The 16,897-nt window shown below is 38.8% G+C and overlaps 1 protein-coding gene across 2 annotated transcripts in view; it reads left to right on the forward strand.

Annotated features, from left to right (window-relative positions):
* Positions 1 to 16,388, forward strand: part of NSMCE2 (NSE2 SUMO ligase component of SMC5/6 complex) — a 129,380-nt gene extending 112,992 nt beyond the window's left edge. For both annotated transcript variants that reach the window (XM_085316733.1, XM_085316816.1), the window contains exons 4-6: positions 12,280 to 12,383; positions 12,696 to 12,802; positions 16,010 to 16,388. In XM_085316733.1, coding sequence (XP_085172859.1) covers positions 12,280 to 12,383; positions 12,696 to 12,802; positions 16,010 to 16,124 — 326 coding nt within the window. In that variant the 3' untranslated portion in view covers positions 16,125 to 16,388. The remainder of the gene's footprint in view (positions 1 to 12,279; positions 12,384 to 12,695; positions 12,803 to 16,009) is intronic.
* The last annotated feature ends 509 nt before the right edge of the window (positions 16,389 to 16,897 follow it).

A 16,897-nucleotide genomic window follows, 5' to 3' on the forward strand; every position in this document is an offset into this window, starting at 1 on the left:
CACTGCTTCACTTCGTAAGTGCTGTTTGCTTCCCRGGACCCACTGCAACCCATTCCTGAAATTCCAGATCAGCATTGTCAGTGATAATCGAGCTCCTGGTTTCAGGCTCTGTGTTGTACAAGCCAGAGGCCAAATGTAGTAACCCAGGAATGCATGATTGCAAATACTGTCACTTCCCAAAGAACTCTGCTTACTGGTAAATGACTCCCCTTTCCACATACCTGTGGGTGTCACTAACACAGTGACTCCTCCCTGTTAAGTTTGTCATATATGGGTGGACAGTACCTCAAGCAGCTGCAAGTTTTAAAGTGATCATTTCCTATGTTTACAAAGCTGGCATGCGACTCACTACTGTTTTCCAGATTCTGCTGTATTCTTTTGCTGGAATTATTTACTGTTCAAGCATGTGCCCTCTGAAGAGCCTTTCTGATACATGATACGTTTTTCTTCATGTGAAATGGTATGCTGGACCATGCTGGGTTTTGGAATGAGCAAACTAGCAGGACACCTTTAAAAAATCCATGGTTGTAGCAGCTTTTCAGTTAAGGCTGAGTACATTTTGTCATGAGGGAAAACATAACTGTGTCTTTTTGTCTGTGACTAGCATTTTCTGTTCTGTTTTTTAAGAATATACTCTCATTATGGTCATTAAGGCCTTTCCAGCTTTTTAATTTAATGAGAGAATTCCTAAACTGCGTTCCATGTTCTACTATTGGCATATAGGCAATATCAAATTAATATTTGATCCCACTAAGCTGAGAACTTCAACCACCTGTGATGATACCTGCAAAAAAAAGCTTGGAGTCAGGAAAATCCTGATTCTACCGATAAAGGTTTTCCACTCCTTCCAGTCCGTCTGGCATTTGAACCTAATTCCCACACATTTTTGCKAACTGTGGTCAAATATGTAGAAAAGCATTCCAGAAAGGAGGAATCTTAATTACCTGTACAAACTAGAGTCTCAGTAACACTGACCTAACCTAAATTCTGGGTTGCAGAGTCGTACTTGATTTCTGATGTAAAAGGAGCATTGACAAAACCAGGTTGTGCCTTTCTGGGGGTCTTTGTTGTTTTGAAATGGTAATTGCTTGGAGAGGTAGCCCTGTTGCATTCTTTCTAATTTTCCTTCCTTAATTAGTTCACTTCTTTGGTTGTTTCACTTATGTTAAACTGTTTATTTTGAGATACAAAAGGCTTGCTCCTTCTCAGCATACATGCGGGGATTGTTTGTGTTTCTGTAAGAACGGATGTGCCAGCCAAAGAGTACAAGGAAAGTTAATAGTCCGTTAAGAAGACAGCTGTAATGTTTCTGCATCCTGATAACAAATATGAGTTTGAGTAAGTGAGCAKAATGCAAACTGCTTTGCTTGCAAGTGAGGATGCACCGAATACTGTATGATTTAGCTATCTGCTCCTTTATTCTTATTATAAAGCACAAGCGACACTGCAACTGCTCTCCCATCAATTCAGCATTATCTTTCCTTGCTCTGCTTGTCCTGCTTAGCTGTTCTTGTGTCTGCTGCTGTGCTGTGCCGAGCTGAGCGTGTTCAAGTCCTTTCTCTGTCCCATTTCACTAGCTTATTTCTCAATCTGGAGAGAAGTGTAGACGTGGGGGAGCCTGTAAGACTTTGCCTAGTGCTTTGCCTTAGTTAAGCCCCTCACAAGTCTTCCCAGTGCACTTGCCATAAACCAGAGCCGTTGCCACATTGTGTATTTTCTGCACCATGCAAAAAATGTCAAGGTTAGGTCTGAAATGCATGTGCTGCTCTGCAAAGGACATCTCTAGAATAGTAATGATTTTCTGGTGCATGTAGCATTGATGAAGAAGCACTGTTCCAGGTGTACTTCTGGCAAAGGAAAATCTATACAGAGATTTTAAATAAATGCTGATCAAATTTTAAGTTAACTACTAATTACTATCAAAAGCTATTAGATTGCTGCAGTTATAGTGCATAAGTATTTATAGTTCTGGGCTTTAGTGTCAGATTTTTTTCTACTGCCTGCCATTCAAGAAGCCTAATCTTACTTTGAGAAACAATTTGAGACAAGTTGAGAAAAATAATTGTTCAGCTGTTCCTAAGTGTTGATAGTGTTATGTTTAGCTGCACAAGTCTCCATGACATTGTTTTGAAGGCTATAAATTGGGATTAGCAGCATTTTTTATTTCTTTTAGGGAACAGCTTTGGAAAGATTATTATAGTTCAGGTATGTTCAGTATGAACAGCATAGTTTATGCAAAATGTCTTATAACACACACACGCAGTATCTGCCTTAACCTAAATGAAAACCTTGCAGTTTTATGATTGAGCAATGGCAGGTCCTTAAGTTCCTCTTTAAAAAAAATCTATGAGGTTTATTTCTTAACTTGTTTCGATATGATGTTAAATGTTGGGGTTTTTTTCTTCTCTCTTTTTTTTAGCAAAGAAGCACCATTTTATAAGTATGACTTAACAAAAAAATGATCATGTGTTCTTCAGTGCAAGTATTAGTTTTCTCAAAATAAACAACCAGATATTGTGCAATTACTACTTGTGCTTTTTGCTTTTAGCATAGAACTGATGAATTTGTTAAGAATATATTTGGAAATGGCTCATAGTCTTTGTTACTCAGGGGGAAGGCAATTTAGTCTAATGAGAAACACAGCAGTCTAACACACAAAATACGCTGGTGGCTCTGGACATATTCCTGCCCTGTGCCTCAGTTTTCCACCAGTTRAATGGTCATGGTAGTAAAACTGGCCTTTTTATAGTGTTTTATGATCTAAAGATGAAGGAATTGGGTATTATTACATCCACAAATTATTACTGTTTGGATATGTATGTATGATATTGTATCATCGGCTATGGTAGCAGGTAGGTGAAAAGGTAGACAGATATAATACTGAGCTAGGAAGAAAAATGCTCCAAGGCGCTTGGAGGTCATTTCAGCAGAGGCATTTCAGCCAGTGCAAAACTACAGAATTCGGTATGGTATGAAACTAGGATGTTAATGTTTATATTTCAGATAGAGAAGACAGCCACTTTTATAGACAAAGCTTGGAAAATGATCACGAATTCCCTCTCTGTAAATCTTGATAAAGTGATTCTAGGGAGTTAAATATGTATATATGGTGCTTCACTGCGCATTGAATTGTAACCACTTCTTGTTATATATTTCTTAATGGAGTAAATTCATAGCTAAAGAAAGGATTCTGAAGGACTGAAATATATCAGTGATAACAAAATTGAAAATGTTGCTCTAAAGATTAATTAATACTCATTCTGCAATAAAATATCTTGCCTAAGAGGGCTTTAGAAGAGGAGACTATTTTGCCCCCACCATTTCAATTTGGGTTTTTTTTATTTGGGAACTCATGTCTTTATTCAAGAGCAATATAGCACATCTGCCTTTTCCTATTAAAGAGAGACAGATCAGTCTCTTCCAACTTTCTTTGGATGAAGGGTACAGTGGAGCTGGCTCCCTTTAATACAAACCTACCAATTTCTGAAGGTGAGAGATTGCTCTCTTTCCTGTTTTTTCTTTGCAGTTTCAGCCAGCAGCTGCTGAGTTGGTGAAATTCTTGTCAATCACAAAATCAACATCTTAAATGTTTAGAGATTATAGCTTCATGCCTTCTCACCCTACACCTCATAAATATTCTTACTTATGCTCTAACCCTTGCCAAATTGCAATATATACAAGTGTCTATATTCCCTGGTCTCCTGACGTTGTGTCTGATGGTATTATCTTTGTGACTTTTTAAGATGCTTTTGAACAGAGCTGTTTGGGGAAAACATAGAATAAAGTCTTTGAGAACAAGTCTTGTGAGGAGGACTTGAAGAGATAGAAAGGAGGTGATAATCAGAATGATAGTCTTGTAGGGTGTTTTCTGTTAGCTGTTTGGGCTGGCTAGAGGCTTTTCAGCTCGCTGGTTCCACAGCAGCCCTTTGGATAGATTGCTAGGAAACCATGCTACCTGGTCAGCTTGCCTGATCACTACTCTCTTTGTTTTCTGTCTGTCTGTTAGAGTGGAACATTTCTGTCAAATGAATGTTTTTTAGCAAAAGCTTGTTCCATCTGAAAATCTGTCACTAGTTCAGATTTTTAGATAGTGAGTGACTATGAGAATACATAAAAGATGTACTAAGATGGGCAAAGTGACCTCCAAGAATATAGGCTCCAAGAATACATTAAGTTGTCTTTTGTTGAGCGATGTCTTAGATATTGTATATGCTTCTGAGCTAATATGTGCAGAATATTTGGCATGGATTGTTCAGAGAGAATTTGAATTAAATTTACTGAACAAACCATCTAAGGACTGTCTAAGAACTTGTACATAAATGAATGTGGCTCCAAGTTGCTGTCGATACTGACAGCTTCCTTCTCCATGCTCYTGTCCAGCATTAACAGTGCCTCTCTGAGTCCTCTGTGGGAGTGAGTGAGGCGAAACAGCCAAAATGCACTCTTAGTGCAGAATGAGAGCATCCACACAATGAATTAATGCCAAATAGCTAATATATTCTAGATTCACACCCTTGCTTATTTTGCAACAGCTTCCCTGTGTAGGCAGGCCCTACATGTTCATGTCATTTGATGGTTAGCATTGCATCAGTGACATTCCAGATTTTGACCACAATGTTAGTAATGGAAAGTGGTTCATCTTCTAATGAAATGGTAGGTCTTTTTTTTTTTTTTTCTGATTGCCTCCTTTGCAACTTTTTCTTTCATATGTCTAATGAATTTCTTCATTTTTTAAATCTGTGTGATATTCTCCTTCTAAACTCTGATATATGAAATGATACTCCCTAAGCATGCAAATTGTCTTCATGCACTATACCATATGAAATAGCCTTTTTTATTCCAAGGAAAAAGAGAAAACCAAAATAGTAAAAATGATTTTTTCACATACTGGCAAATTAGTAGCTTCTGTCAGATATATATCTTTTCCTTCAGAGATTCCAGTCTTTGTCTTTCTTTGCTTTTACTGTGGCACCCCTAATACGTTTGCTGTATTGTCATATGCCTGGCACACTCATGTAGATCTAGAGTTTCCTGGTCATTTAAGTAATCTGTTTATCATTTAGGTTTATTTCAGCAAGCCTTTGGCATTTGACTTGCTTATTAAGTTTGCATGCCATTTTAGATGATTATTTTTAAGATAGAAGAATATGACCTGCTTAGATTTTCCAGAAATAGTGATTTCTCTGAGCTTACTGATGAGCTTTTGTAACATCTTTTTAGGTAAGCTCTATCTCCCCCAGGAGCTTCTTCAGTTCTAGTCCAGATTTTAGTGAAGATTGCTGTTTGAAATGTCATCCATGGACTTTGAAGTGTGGATTTCTTATGACAAAGTGAGCAAGAAAGCTGCGTCTCTGTGTTTGCCTGCCAAACTATTCAAACTGTATCGTTTACAGTCACAGATGCACTTTCTGTTCACATTTCTAGGGACTCAGTGCCCACTGAATACAGACAATTTTCCTGAAGTTAAAGGCAAGGATCGTATTTTGCTTCTCATTTTGAATAGTGTGCGAGTTGAAGGTTTCACAGGACAGCTCTCTGGAGGTGTTTGGGTTCTTTTCTAGGTGGGTTTTGTAATCACATTTTATYTATTAATGGATTAAGCAGTATTTTGGATGTAGCTTCAAGTGTCTTTCTCCTTCACTTACATTGCTGTAATCAAATGTCCTATTACATTTACATCAAATCACAGTCTCTCTTCATTATAAGGGCATTCTGGAAAACTGACATCAATCAGCTTTACCCTATAGTGAAAGGATTAACTGCGAACAGTCTTTCTAGTATGAATGGTATTTTTTATAAGGCCTATAGCTTAGTGGGACAAAATACTGTAAAATATGCAAATACTGTGAATTTGATGGTATTATAGGAATTTTTAGACAGTTCCTTAGTGCAGGATACTGTTCTTTTCTTCCCTGCTCTTATTATGTAAGGAACTAACAATTTGCTATTTTGATCATCTAATTTGTAGTTTGGTCTGTCACACCTCCCAGAAAATCAGAATGGCTTATATTYCCAGTATTTTCATTTTATTTTAGATTGACCAAATCCCTGTCTGTGTACTTCTCACACAAGTATGTTTAGAACAGGGCATATGTGAAGGACTTGTTAGTAAATTAACTGCAAATTGCTTGGCCTTGGCAGGAGCAAGAAAATTTGCAATTGCAATCTGGAGCAACATGTTAGAATCCACCTTCTTTAGATCAACGTGTGCATTGCAACACCAGCAAGTAATCAAATTGTGATGTACTTTAGTGCAAAGCTTAGGTCGGCTTGGTTGGCAGATTAAACTGTCGCTTGCCTCTGGCAAAAGGAGGAAGCCTTTGAACTGTTTGACTGCAGCTGTAGCTTGCACACCTTATTTTCCCTCTTAAAAATCAAATTAAACTATAACCTGCAGCCTCTGTGGTAAGTTTCAAGGAAAATTAAACTGTTGCTAACCTTTCTAGCAAAGATAACTGTCTCTAATCAAGCTGAAAAGCCCAAGCCCAAATTCCCCTCACCAAGTTTAGACAAATTCAGTGGAGGAAAACTCCAGGKGTAATTAAATATAAAGATAATACGTCTGACTCAGGAAGTCCTTGGCCACAAATTGCTGTAGACTGGGAGAGTTTACCAGGAGGGTATTACTCTATGCCTCTCCTGGTCTTTTACTCTTTCTATAATATTTACTGTGGATCCTTCTGGGAAATAGGACACTGGACAGTTGTTCTGGTCTGGTTCTTCTGATCTTAAGTCTAATCCAAATTCAGAGCACTAAGAGGCACACTGCCCTCACTCTTAGGCATTTGCCATGGTGATCTCAGCAGCAGGTTTCATGTAAAATATTATTTGGGCTCATTCGCTCCTTTCAGCTTGTCCTTGGCCCTTCCTTACCCTGCACCAGCAGTGGGTAGTGTCCCAGCTGCAGTCGCTGCCCCGTTCGAATCAGACTATAACCATWAGATGTGATGTCCCTCAGCTCCCCCGCTTTTCATTTTCTTTGTCCAGCTGGCAGGAACACTTGGCGTTTGACTTGCCCTCGTAACATTTATGTTTTTCTTGGAGCTCTTAGAGATCGGATTTTTCCCAGCCTGGATGAGTCGCTGTTATTTCTATAGAGTCAGCAGTACAATAGACCCTCTCGGGAGCCAAGATCTCGTCTGTCTAGTGGCTCAGTCTTACAAAGACTCAATCCTGCATGTTTAACATTACTCTTTGACTTCAGGGATTAGCATCTGGCTGATGGCAGGTGAGAAGCCAGAACACTGCAGCACAAAAGGAAAGAGATCAATTAAGTTTGCATTGCAGCAGGTACATACCCAAGCCCAAGTAAGGGCCAACTTCACCTTAGAGAAACGGGAGTGRGATATAGGATGCTTTTGCCAATAGAAGCAGTAAGCAGACAGCATTGTGTCTTTCCTAGAAGTGAAAACGACAATAGAGAGGAACTTTCCTCTGATTTTAATATGTATACTATCAATGTTTAATGTAACTCTGAATATAGCAGTTAATATCTCTGCACTACAGATTTCTCATTTTTAAAAGTTGGCTTAAAACATCCCGGTCTCTCAGCAGACCTGGTAAAAACTTAGCTAGGGTATATTACTCACTTTTTTATCAGGAGATGAAAGTGATAGAGATATAAAGTACTACCAGCTTTTAATTAAAATTGAATAAGTCAAAACCAGTTGGCAGTTGCAAAATTCGTTATGATGTGTTACAAAAATAGATACCTCTGTGAGAATGCAGTTTTAGCGCAATAGTGGGCACTAATTAGCTGTACACAATATTGCTGAGATAGATTAAAAATGTGTTACTAGTACTCATAACAGATTTCAATTGTGAGGCTGAGTGGAAAACTAGAATCTCTTARGGCTTACAAAATCACAGAATGGTTGAGGTTGGAAGGGACATCTGAAATTCATCTACTCCAACCCCCTGCTCAAGTAGGGTCTCCTAGAGCATGTTGACAGGATTGTGTCCAGGCAAGTTTTGAGTATCTCCAGAGAAGGAGACTCCRCACCCTCTCTGGGCAACCTGTGCCAGTGCTCGGTCACTCTCAAAGGGAAGAAATTCCCCCTCACCTTCAGGAGGAACTTCCTGTGCTTCAATTTCTGCCCATTGCCTCTTGTCCTGTCACTAGGCATCACTGAGAGCAGTCTGGCCCCAGCCTCTTGACACCCTCCCTTCAGATACTTACAGACATTAAGATCCCCTCTCCATCTTCTCTTCTCTCAGCTCTTGCAGCCTTTCCTCGTAAGAGAGATGCTTCAGTGCGCTGATCATCTTTGTAGCCCTACGTTGGACTCTCTCCACTAGCTCCATTTCTCTCTTTTAGTGGAGAGTACAGAATTGGACACAGTTCTCCAGATGTGACCTCCCCAGGGCTGAGTAGAGGGGCAGGATCACCTCCCTCGACCTGCTGGCAACACTCTTCCTAATGCACCCCAGGATACCGTGGGCCTTCTTTGTTGTCCACCTYGGCTCCCAAGGCTCTTTCTCCACAGAGCTGCCTTCCAGCAGGTCAGCCCCTAGCGTGTTCTGGTACATGGAGTTATTCCTCCYTAGGTGAAGGACCCTGCACTTGTCTTTTTTGAACTGCATGAGGTTCCTCTCTGCCCAACTGTCCAGCCTGTCTGGGTCTCTCTGAATGGCAGCACAGCGCTCTGGTCTATCGACCGCTCCTCACAGTTCTGTGTCATCAGCATAAGGCTCTTTAAAGGTCATAACTCAAAGTATCAAAATAGATGTATGTATTTCTGTTACTTAAGATAACATTAGAATTTCAGCAACAGTAACTCAGTGTTTCCTTCATGTAGTCTTAATTTGCAAGGAAAACCTGTTTTAGAAAAACATAACATGACTTAGCTGAAACAGGTATGACTTGGCATTTTTATTTCTTCTTCATGTAGAGTAGTCAGACTTACAAGTTAGGTCTTCTGAATTTGTATACATTTCATTTGGTAAATGACCTTAAAAAAACCTCTTTTGATAGGAATCTCTAGGAACAGTTCTATAGTTCAGAGCATCTGTCCTACTGATCAGTTCAGGGAGTATGTGTGTCTATTCCTCCAGTGCAATCTCTGCAAAATTTACAGTAATTGAAAAAGTTATTTTCCTCTCTCCTTCTATAMTCTAGAACATAAAGCAGTAACATCAAAATCTGTAGGTGGTTTATCTGATTTATGCTAATTTGCTATTGGCATGTTAGAGGTATCACTTACAACATCCCAGTCTTGCATATTTATTGTTAAAAATATTAGCTGCTTATGAAAGAGAACTATTTTAAATAATTATTCATTTGTGCTATAGTAACTCCTTGAAACCAGGGCCCCACTCTGGTAGACTGCATATAAATTTATTGTAAATTAAGTCCAACGTGAAGCACTTAAAACAAGTGTGGAGCAATAGCAAGATTTTAATTCATGCAAATTCATATATCCCACCAAAAAGGAATGGGTCTCAAGTCACCTAATGCCACCTAATGTCACCCATCTAAACATTAGGCATCTGAATCACTTCTATAGCTAGTAAAGGAGAGAAGTAGCCCCAGACTATGATTTATCATGCATAATTTATCATGCATAATTTAGAGACCTGAGACATTCAGTGGGGAATCAAGCCACCAACACCCCAGTCTGAGCTAACATTTTCAGACTTGGATGCTTCAACGTAATCTCCTAAATTCTTAGATTTTTKCCTAAGTAAAAACACCCAGAAGTGATGAATGAAGTGGTGAGTCCTTCGTCAAATTAGAAGGTCCTTACTGAGGTAGACACTCTTGCAAGATMGGCCACTTACATGCCTAACTTTGGAGTGCTTAGATTTAAAAGTAAAATCACAGGCACAAACTGCACATTTTAAAACTTTGCCCAGCTTCCTTGGTATCTAATTATYACTGATATAAAAAATGATCCTCTGTATTCAATCTTCTAACCTAGATMTCATAAGCACTGTTGTGTTCTGACTTCATTGCCTGACAAAATGCAGTGGAGCACTAAAAGTACATTCCAGGCTCATGAGTTGGAACAAAGTACAGCATACAAAAGTGTAAGTGTCCAGATAGCTTCAAAAGAAGATATTAGAGCCACAGKATGCCAAAAATTGCAGATACATGAATTAAAGGAAAATCTCTGTCTCTTACTCTTTGTTGGCATTACCTACTGAAAAAAAAATCAATATGGTATTTAAATAAAGCAGCCCATATGGAAGCTTGCACTTACCAGTATGTGGGATATTCTTTAGCCTTGCTGTCTAAGTGGGATTTCACCTATTGCTTTCTATTTCAAAACCTTTATTAAAATCTCTACTTCTTCACAAAAGAATTGTCAAAATACTGTATGATAGAGTAAACATTTTATGTGAGCAATCCAAGAATAATATGTGACAGGTTTTCCTTTCTGAAACCTGGTAACAGATGCAGATCTCTTTCTGTTCTGTATGCCATTGCAGTTTCAGTATTTATTGTTAAATTGTGCCCACTTTCCTTCTAATTTGCAAGTGTTTACTTTTCTTGGATGGTCAGCACCTGATAAAGGTATGMAAATATTCTTATACTTAAAAACCATAAAATTATTGTTGACACTTGACATTTGAGCTCTTCTTTCCCCCTTGTATTCTGTTGAGTAAGGCCTTCTTAACAAAGAGTTTGGCAGAAACAGAAATACCCTTGATGCTTGCTTGAATAAGTGTCTCTAGGAGTACCTAGGTCAGAATCGTTCTGAATGCCTGAAAAACTCTCTATGTTAAAATGGAAAGAAGAGCAATTTATTAAGGTAGAAGTTAAGGTGCAAGTGAAAAAGACCAGCATACCCCCAGGTGATCTGGAGGAATGATGGCTGGAATATGAATGACCTGAGTCCCTCAACCAGAGATGTGCTTGCTCACGTGGCAGTGTGCTGAGAGTCTAGGCTGGGTGTGAGAAAGATTGTGATTGCTCCAGGAGAGAGCTGGAAGGTGATGACACTATACAGACACGCRGGACTGGCCATAAGTTAAGGGACGCTGATCGTTAACAAATGCAGAGGACCAAATCACAGGGGTATGGAGATGCAAAGCCTGACTGACAGCATACAACAGCAGCTGCAGCAGAGGTAGCCAGAGCTGACACTTCATACAAGGGAAAACGTACAGTAGTTCTAAACTCTCAGTGTTCAAATGTGCTTCTCAGTACTCCGTTGGCTATAAAAGCTAATGTAGGCTACTGAAAGATTTCATCCTCTTTGATCCCTGTGTGGCTACATTGCAAACTGACCTGTGAAGCTAGAGAGAAAAATATTTTGTTAAGTTTGGGATACCTTGAAGAATGTGCTCCAGGGCACAGGGTACTGCAAAAACATTGCAGAACTACCCCAAARGAATGGAAAGTTATGGCAGGTGTTAAGCCTGAAGTTATTACCAGGTGAGATTTAACTAAAAGCCTAAATTCACAAGCACAGAAAAAWGCAAAACATAAAACAACATGTGTACCTTTATTAAGGTTATACTTAGCAGTAGGTATCCTCATTAAGTGCTCCAATATATAGCTAAATAGTTTCTTCACGGTGTACTCATAGGTTCTTTTCCTTCTGATCCCGTTAAAGGGAAGGACTTGTATCTTCTCCAGGTCAAGTGGTTTTCATTCCCTGGCATACAGCCATCAAGTGTATTCTGGGAGATTATAGTATTTTGTTCTGCCCTTCCTCCATAAGGTTATTTCAATAATGTTTCTGCTGTGTATCTCAAATAACACATTCTTGGCCTTTGTTCTCAAGCTGATTTCACTAATTACAGTCTTATTAAAATATAGTGACATGACTTAATGATACATTGTGATAAATAATACAAATTCCTTTTAAGATATATACTGTATATTTATACAGGTTTTATAGTGATCCATTTATGACATTCAAACACAAACTGATCTTGAGGGCAGGGCTACCAAAACTGCAAAGGCTCCACCTTATCCTTCGTTAGATTTTGGGGACTTGTGTGTGAATTACCTTTTTTTGTGAGCTTGAGCTTTACATGTATGCTCGCCAGCTTGCTTTCTTTTCTTTCTCTCCRTTCTAGTATTGGCTAATATTGGCTCCCCTCCCCCTCCAAAAAGTGGTTGCCTTTTAAAAATCCACATGTTCAAACAGACAGCATATTATAGCATTTTTTGCAATATCTTTTTCAGGGAGTGGTACAGAAATATGTTGTGGTATCTTACTGTCGCTATGAGATAACGTCTGGCAAATGCTGGATTTTACTTGCTTATTTAAGTATTGATTATGTATATTACATATTGAATGAAAATTGTTTTGTTTCCCATTATAGTTTGTCTTCAATCAGATAATAATGATAATGAGGGCATTGAACAAATCGATGAAGATATAGCTGTGACTCAGAGTCAGATGAACTTTATTTGTCCCATTACACAGGTATGCTATCACTGCTACTATAATAGATTGGGAAATCATTATTTCTTATTTTTCACTAGATTGCTTATTAGAAATCTGCAGTCCTTGTTAAAGATCAGGCAGTATAAATTTCAGTCAATATCAGAGAGAAGCAATGTTGCCTGAAAAAAACCTAAAACAACCTACAGTGCAGTTTACCATGCTGGATCTGACCCCACAATTTGGATGGAACAGCATGTATGAGTGACAGACAATCTTCCTGCTGTAAAAATCTTGTATGAAGCGCGTTCACAGCATTATCAGTTCATTTAAATCCAACCTTATTGATTACAGATGGAAATGAAGAAGCCAGTTCGAAACAAAGTCTGTGGTCATATCTATGAAGAAGATGCCATTCTAAAAATTATCCAGGCTCGAAAGCAGCAAAAGAAGAAAGTCCGGTAAGCTAACAAGAATGTGTGGAAAAGCTATTTGCTTTGCTGCGTAAGTGGAATTCTATTCCACTTGTTCTAGGAAATGTATTTGGATTGGCAAGGTTACAGGAAGTAATACTTCAGTGTCTGCCCAAGTCACAGGCTTCCTATTAGTACTGTACACATGAAGGATCTTTTTCTTTTTTTTCTCTTTTTATGAAAACAATGTGTAAGGATATATTCAGGAAGTGTGTGGGGAAGTCACAGCTATTCATGGTGCCTGCAGAACAGAATCAAAGGATTTTATGTAGCCATGAACAACAGAGAGAAACTTTAGCTTCATAAAATGTAGTTGCTTGTTTTGTTCCTACTGTGTATTTAGCAAGCCTTAATGAAAAAACTCATCTCTCTCCTGTGTCCACTCTCTTTTKCAATTATATTCCAATACAATTGGAAATTAAAAATATTAAAAACAATGATAATTTTWAAGTAATGTAGAGTCTAAGAATGATCAGACAGGATTGTGTAGTTTCTACTACAATGCAGTGGAATAATTCTTAATTTACAGCATGAAAGCAGCATGCCACTTTCCACCTAGGTCGTATTTTGTTGTTTGAAAACATGTAAAAGTTCAATTATTACATCTGACATTCTCCCTGGTAAGTTTCAAATTTGGGATGGTTTTAATTTGCCCTCAAAAATCAAAAAAAGAAGAAAAGCGGCTCAAACACTTCTTAGAGCAAGATTAGAGGAAGTATTATTTCATCAGAACTTGTTATTAATTTAACATTTGTTTTTTACACCAAATACACAAGATTCCATAGTTTTGGATTTCATCTCAGACTTAAAAGTCATGGACTTTTTAATAAACATGCAGTTTTCACATGCTCAGGAAGGTCTGTTAGAGACTAGAAACACAATTTCCTCAAAGATTAAGTCACAGTCAGCTTACTTCCTCCATCCGTAGCTCTTGCRTTTTTATTAGACTCAGAGGTACAAGGGTGGGGCAGGACTTTTTATTCCACACTTATTCCTGGCTACAGCAAAGCACTGCTATTAAATCAAGCATCGACTGGGTTGGCTCTCAGTAGCTCTCTGTAGTCTAACCTCTACCTTAGCRTCCAGACAGCTTGAAGGAGAACATAGCAGCGACTTGCCTATGTTAGCGGTAGGGAGGGTTAGTGGACTGGGTGCATTGTACTGGGAATGGCAACAAAACCAGCAATATAGAGGGACGGAAACTTGACTGGAAAAATGAAATGGAGTTGGGAAATAGGTCACAAGTTGGAAAGAAGAAAATGAGAGTACTGTAGAAGACAGACAAGCTAGGGAGCAGGTGTGTAACAGCCTAAAAGTATTACATAAAATACCTTTTGGAATCAGGAACTGAATTCAGGAGGTTAAATCCATTGGGAAGCTGTCATCGTAGTAGATGTTGTTGTGGTGGATCAAAAGTTTCAACATTGCTGATAAACTAGTAGAGTCAGCTGACTGAATTTTCTTTTACCCTTTAAGAAATTAAAGAAATGACTTAATGAGAACACAGAGTAAAAAGTCATAAAAGCCATATAAAGTCCATCTTCAAAAGCTACAGTATACCCAAACTGAAGTTATTTGTGCAGTCTGAATCCTTGCAGTTCTTAATTTTGAGCTTTTAGTTCGCAGCCTTACCATTTTACAGTGGTTTATTCCAATATAACAGAAAAGCACAGGGAAAGCAATAGCTGGGCTTCATTCTAGCTGAATGAAGAAAGACTGCTTGTTCATCTCTGCAAAATCTCACTGACTTGCTCTAATTTTAACCGTTTCCGTGAAAACGTAGCCAGGCTTTGAAAAAGCACAATCTGCCGCAGTGGGGAGTCAGGCCAGGGTATGCAATAAGTTCCTCRTTTGAGTACACTTTCCTTGTTGTGTTGCTACTTGATCACATTCCTGCTAGCGTTATTCAAGTGAAAGCAGGTATTTTGAAAGAGCAGAATCACGTTGAGGGGAAATTCCTCCGCCACCCTTACCCTGGATTCACAGCCCTTCTGAGTTACAGAAGTGGCTATTTCCTCATACAAGTTTTCCTTTACGTGGGTTTTGAAGCCACTAGATGTCTTCCGTGCATTTGGCAGTCTACTGGCTGAATATCCGCTCTTCAGCGGACATACGCACAGCCACCAGTTCTCCCACGGACAGACTTGCTAATAGAGCCCTTGAGGCAATTCCTGCTTATCTCAGTTTGCCCACTATTTTCCGCTGCCTGGAAGAGCACACTAATACTTTCTGCTTGCAGAAGAAGTTTTATGGGAGGCTTTCTGAGCACTTGTTATTCATTAATCTTGCAAGTAATTATTGTCCTAATGTGTTACTGTTCTAATAAGGTGATAGATGGAAAAATTGAGGCGCAGAGCAATTAAGTGATTTACCCATGACAAACACAGCAAGCTGTGGGCAAATTTGATATAAAAGCTATGAGGACTGACTGTAAATTTAGCAATTCAGACAAAAGTTACTCCTAACAGGGAAAAAAAAGTCCAGAAAAAGTGTGATTTCTGACTGTGGGTACTATCCACGCACATTTGGGCCTCTGCCAAAGGAAAATGACCTCTGGTCCCTGAATATCTTTCACCCTCCAAGTAATCTGTCTTTATCTGACTATCTTAAGTAGTTGTAAGCCATTTTGTATTTGATCTTCATTTAGAGGCTGCTAATTTGACCCTGTCTCTCCTTTCTGCCCTTTCGCAGTTCATAAGGGGACTGGCCAATTTTCACTCCAACTAGATCTTCTACTGATTCACCAATCAGCCTTTGCAGGTCTCATTCTGTTTTATCTGTTTCCCTATAAATCAATTTCCCTATCTATCCATACTGTATTTATTCACTGCAGATTAATAAAGTAAGAGGCAGTCGCTTCTAGTTTATAGAGGACTTCGGAGAGAGAAAGCAACACAGAGAGCAACACAGAAAGATTTTCATGCAACGTTAGTATCACAACCGCAGGCAGCTTGTGTACAGTAACCTACAGGCGGAAGGCTCCACTTCTCCCTGCGAGCTGTTGAGTCCCACCTGTTTATATAGCAGATGTATTTTTCCCCACAGAGAACTGGTGTAGAGGAAAAGAGGTAACAAGGAACTGATAGAGAGTAAATCTCAGTTAAACACAGTAAAACAGCAGATGTTATGTAAAAGCCTATATCTGACAAATACAATTCTTCTGATTTACTGAAGTTTCTCTTTTCTTTTTAACAGCTGCCCTAAAATTGGCTGTAGCCATGCTGATGTAAAAAGATCAGATCTTGTGCCAGATGAAGCACTTAAAAGAGCGATTGACAGTCAGAATAAACAAAGCTGGTCAACACTGTAGAAGTCAGCTGGATACGCTGTTGCCACAAAGAAAATTTGTTATTAGAGGTCTTGTGAGATAAGCTGCTGATTGTAAGCAGGTTGTGTAACTGATTGTTATTTAAAGTGTTTCATTTATAGGCAAAGTTGAAGGTCTCAGCTGCAACTGAAAGCATTCTTAAACTGCCAAATATGAAGAATTCCAGTTTAACTTGTTTTTTCTTTTACCTTCCTGAAACTCTAAAAGCTTGCATTTGACAAATAAAATGTGTTTTGCAGCATTTAACCTTCCTTGTCAGTGTGCTAATCTTTTCAGCATTTTAGAGATGCAAAGTCTGCCAGCATTCAGTAGTGCGTGTTTTGCTCAGGATTGCAAATAGTTCTGTTGCTCCCTGTAACTGATGGGTGTGCTCAGAATAGGGCACCCTGACCAGGATTTTCACAAGTCATATACCCTACTTGGGAGTATTTCCATGTTTTAATATCAACCTCAAGAAACATGAATAAAGCTTGATTTGCAGTAAGCACTAAGCACTTGTGTTTGGATGCACAAAATTACCCCTTGCCTTTAAGTATCTTGGCCTCATTCATATATATTCTTATATTTAATGAATGTTCTGCCACAACTTATGCTCAACTTTTGAGATGCAGAAGCTTTTATTTCAGGCTTTTGGGGCTTGGAATTCCCAGGGAGGTTTACCTTAATATTGTATGTTAGGATACGACCCTTATTTACAAATGTATTCAGTGAACTAATTTGTAGACAATACGAACCATATGCCTTGAACTGAGAGG

Source organism: Rhea americana, unplaced genomic scaffold (genome assembly GCF_003343005.1).
Source record: "Rhea americana isolate MKP2758 unplaced genomic scaffold, rheAme1 scaffold_0, whole genome shotgun sequence".
Classification (NCBI taxonomy): Eukaryota; Metazoa; Chordata; class Aves; order Rheiformes; family Rheidae; genus Rhea; species Rhea americana.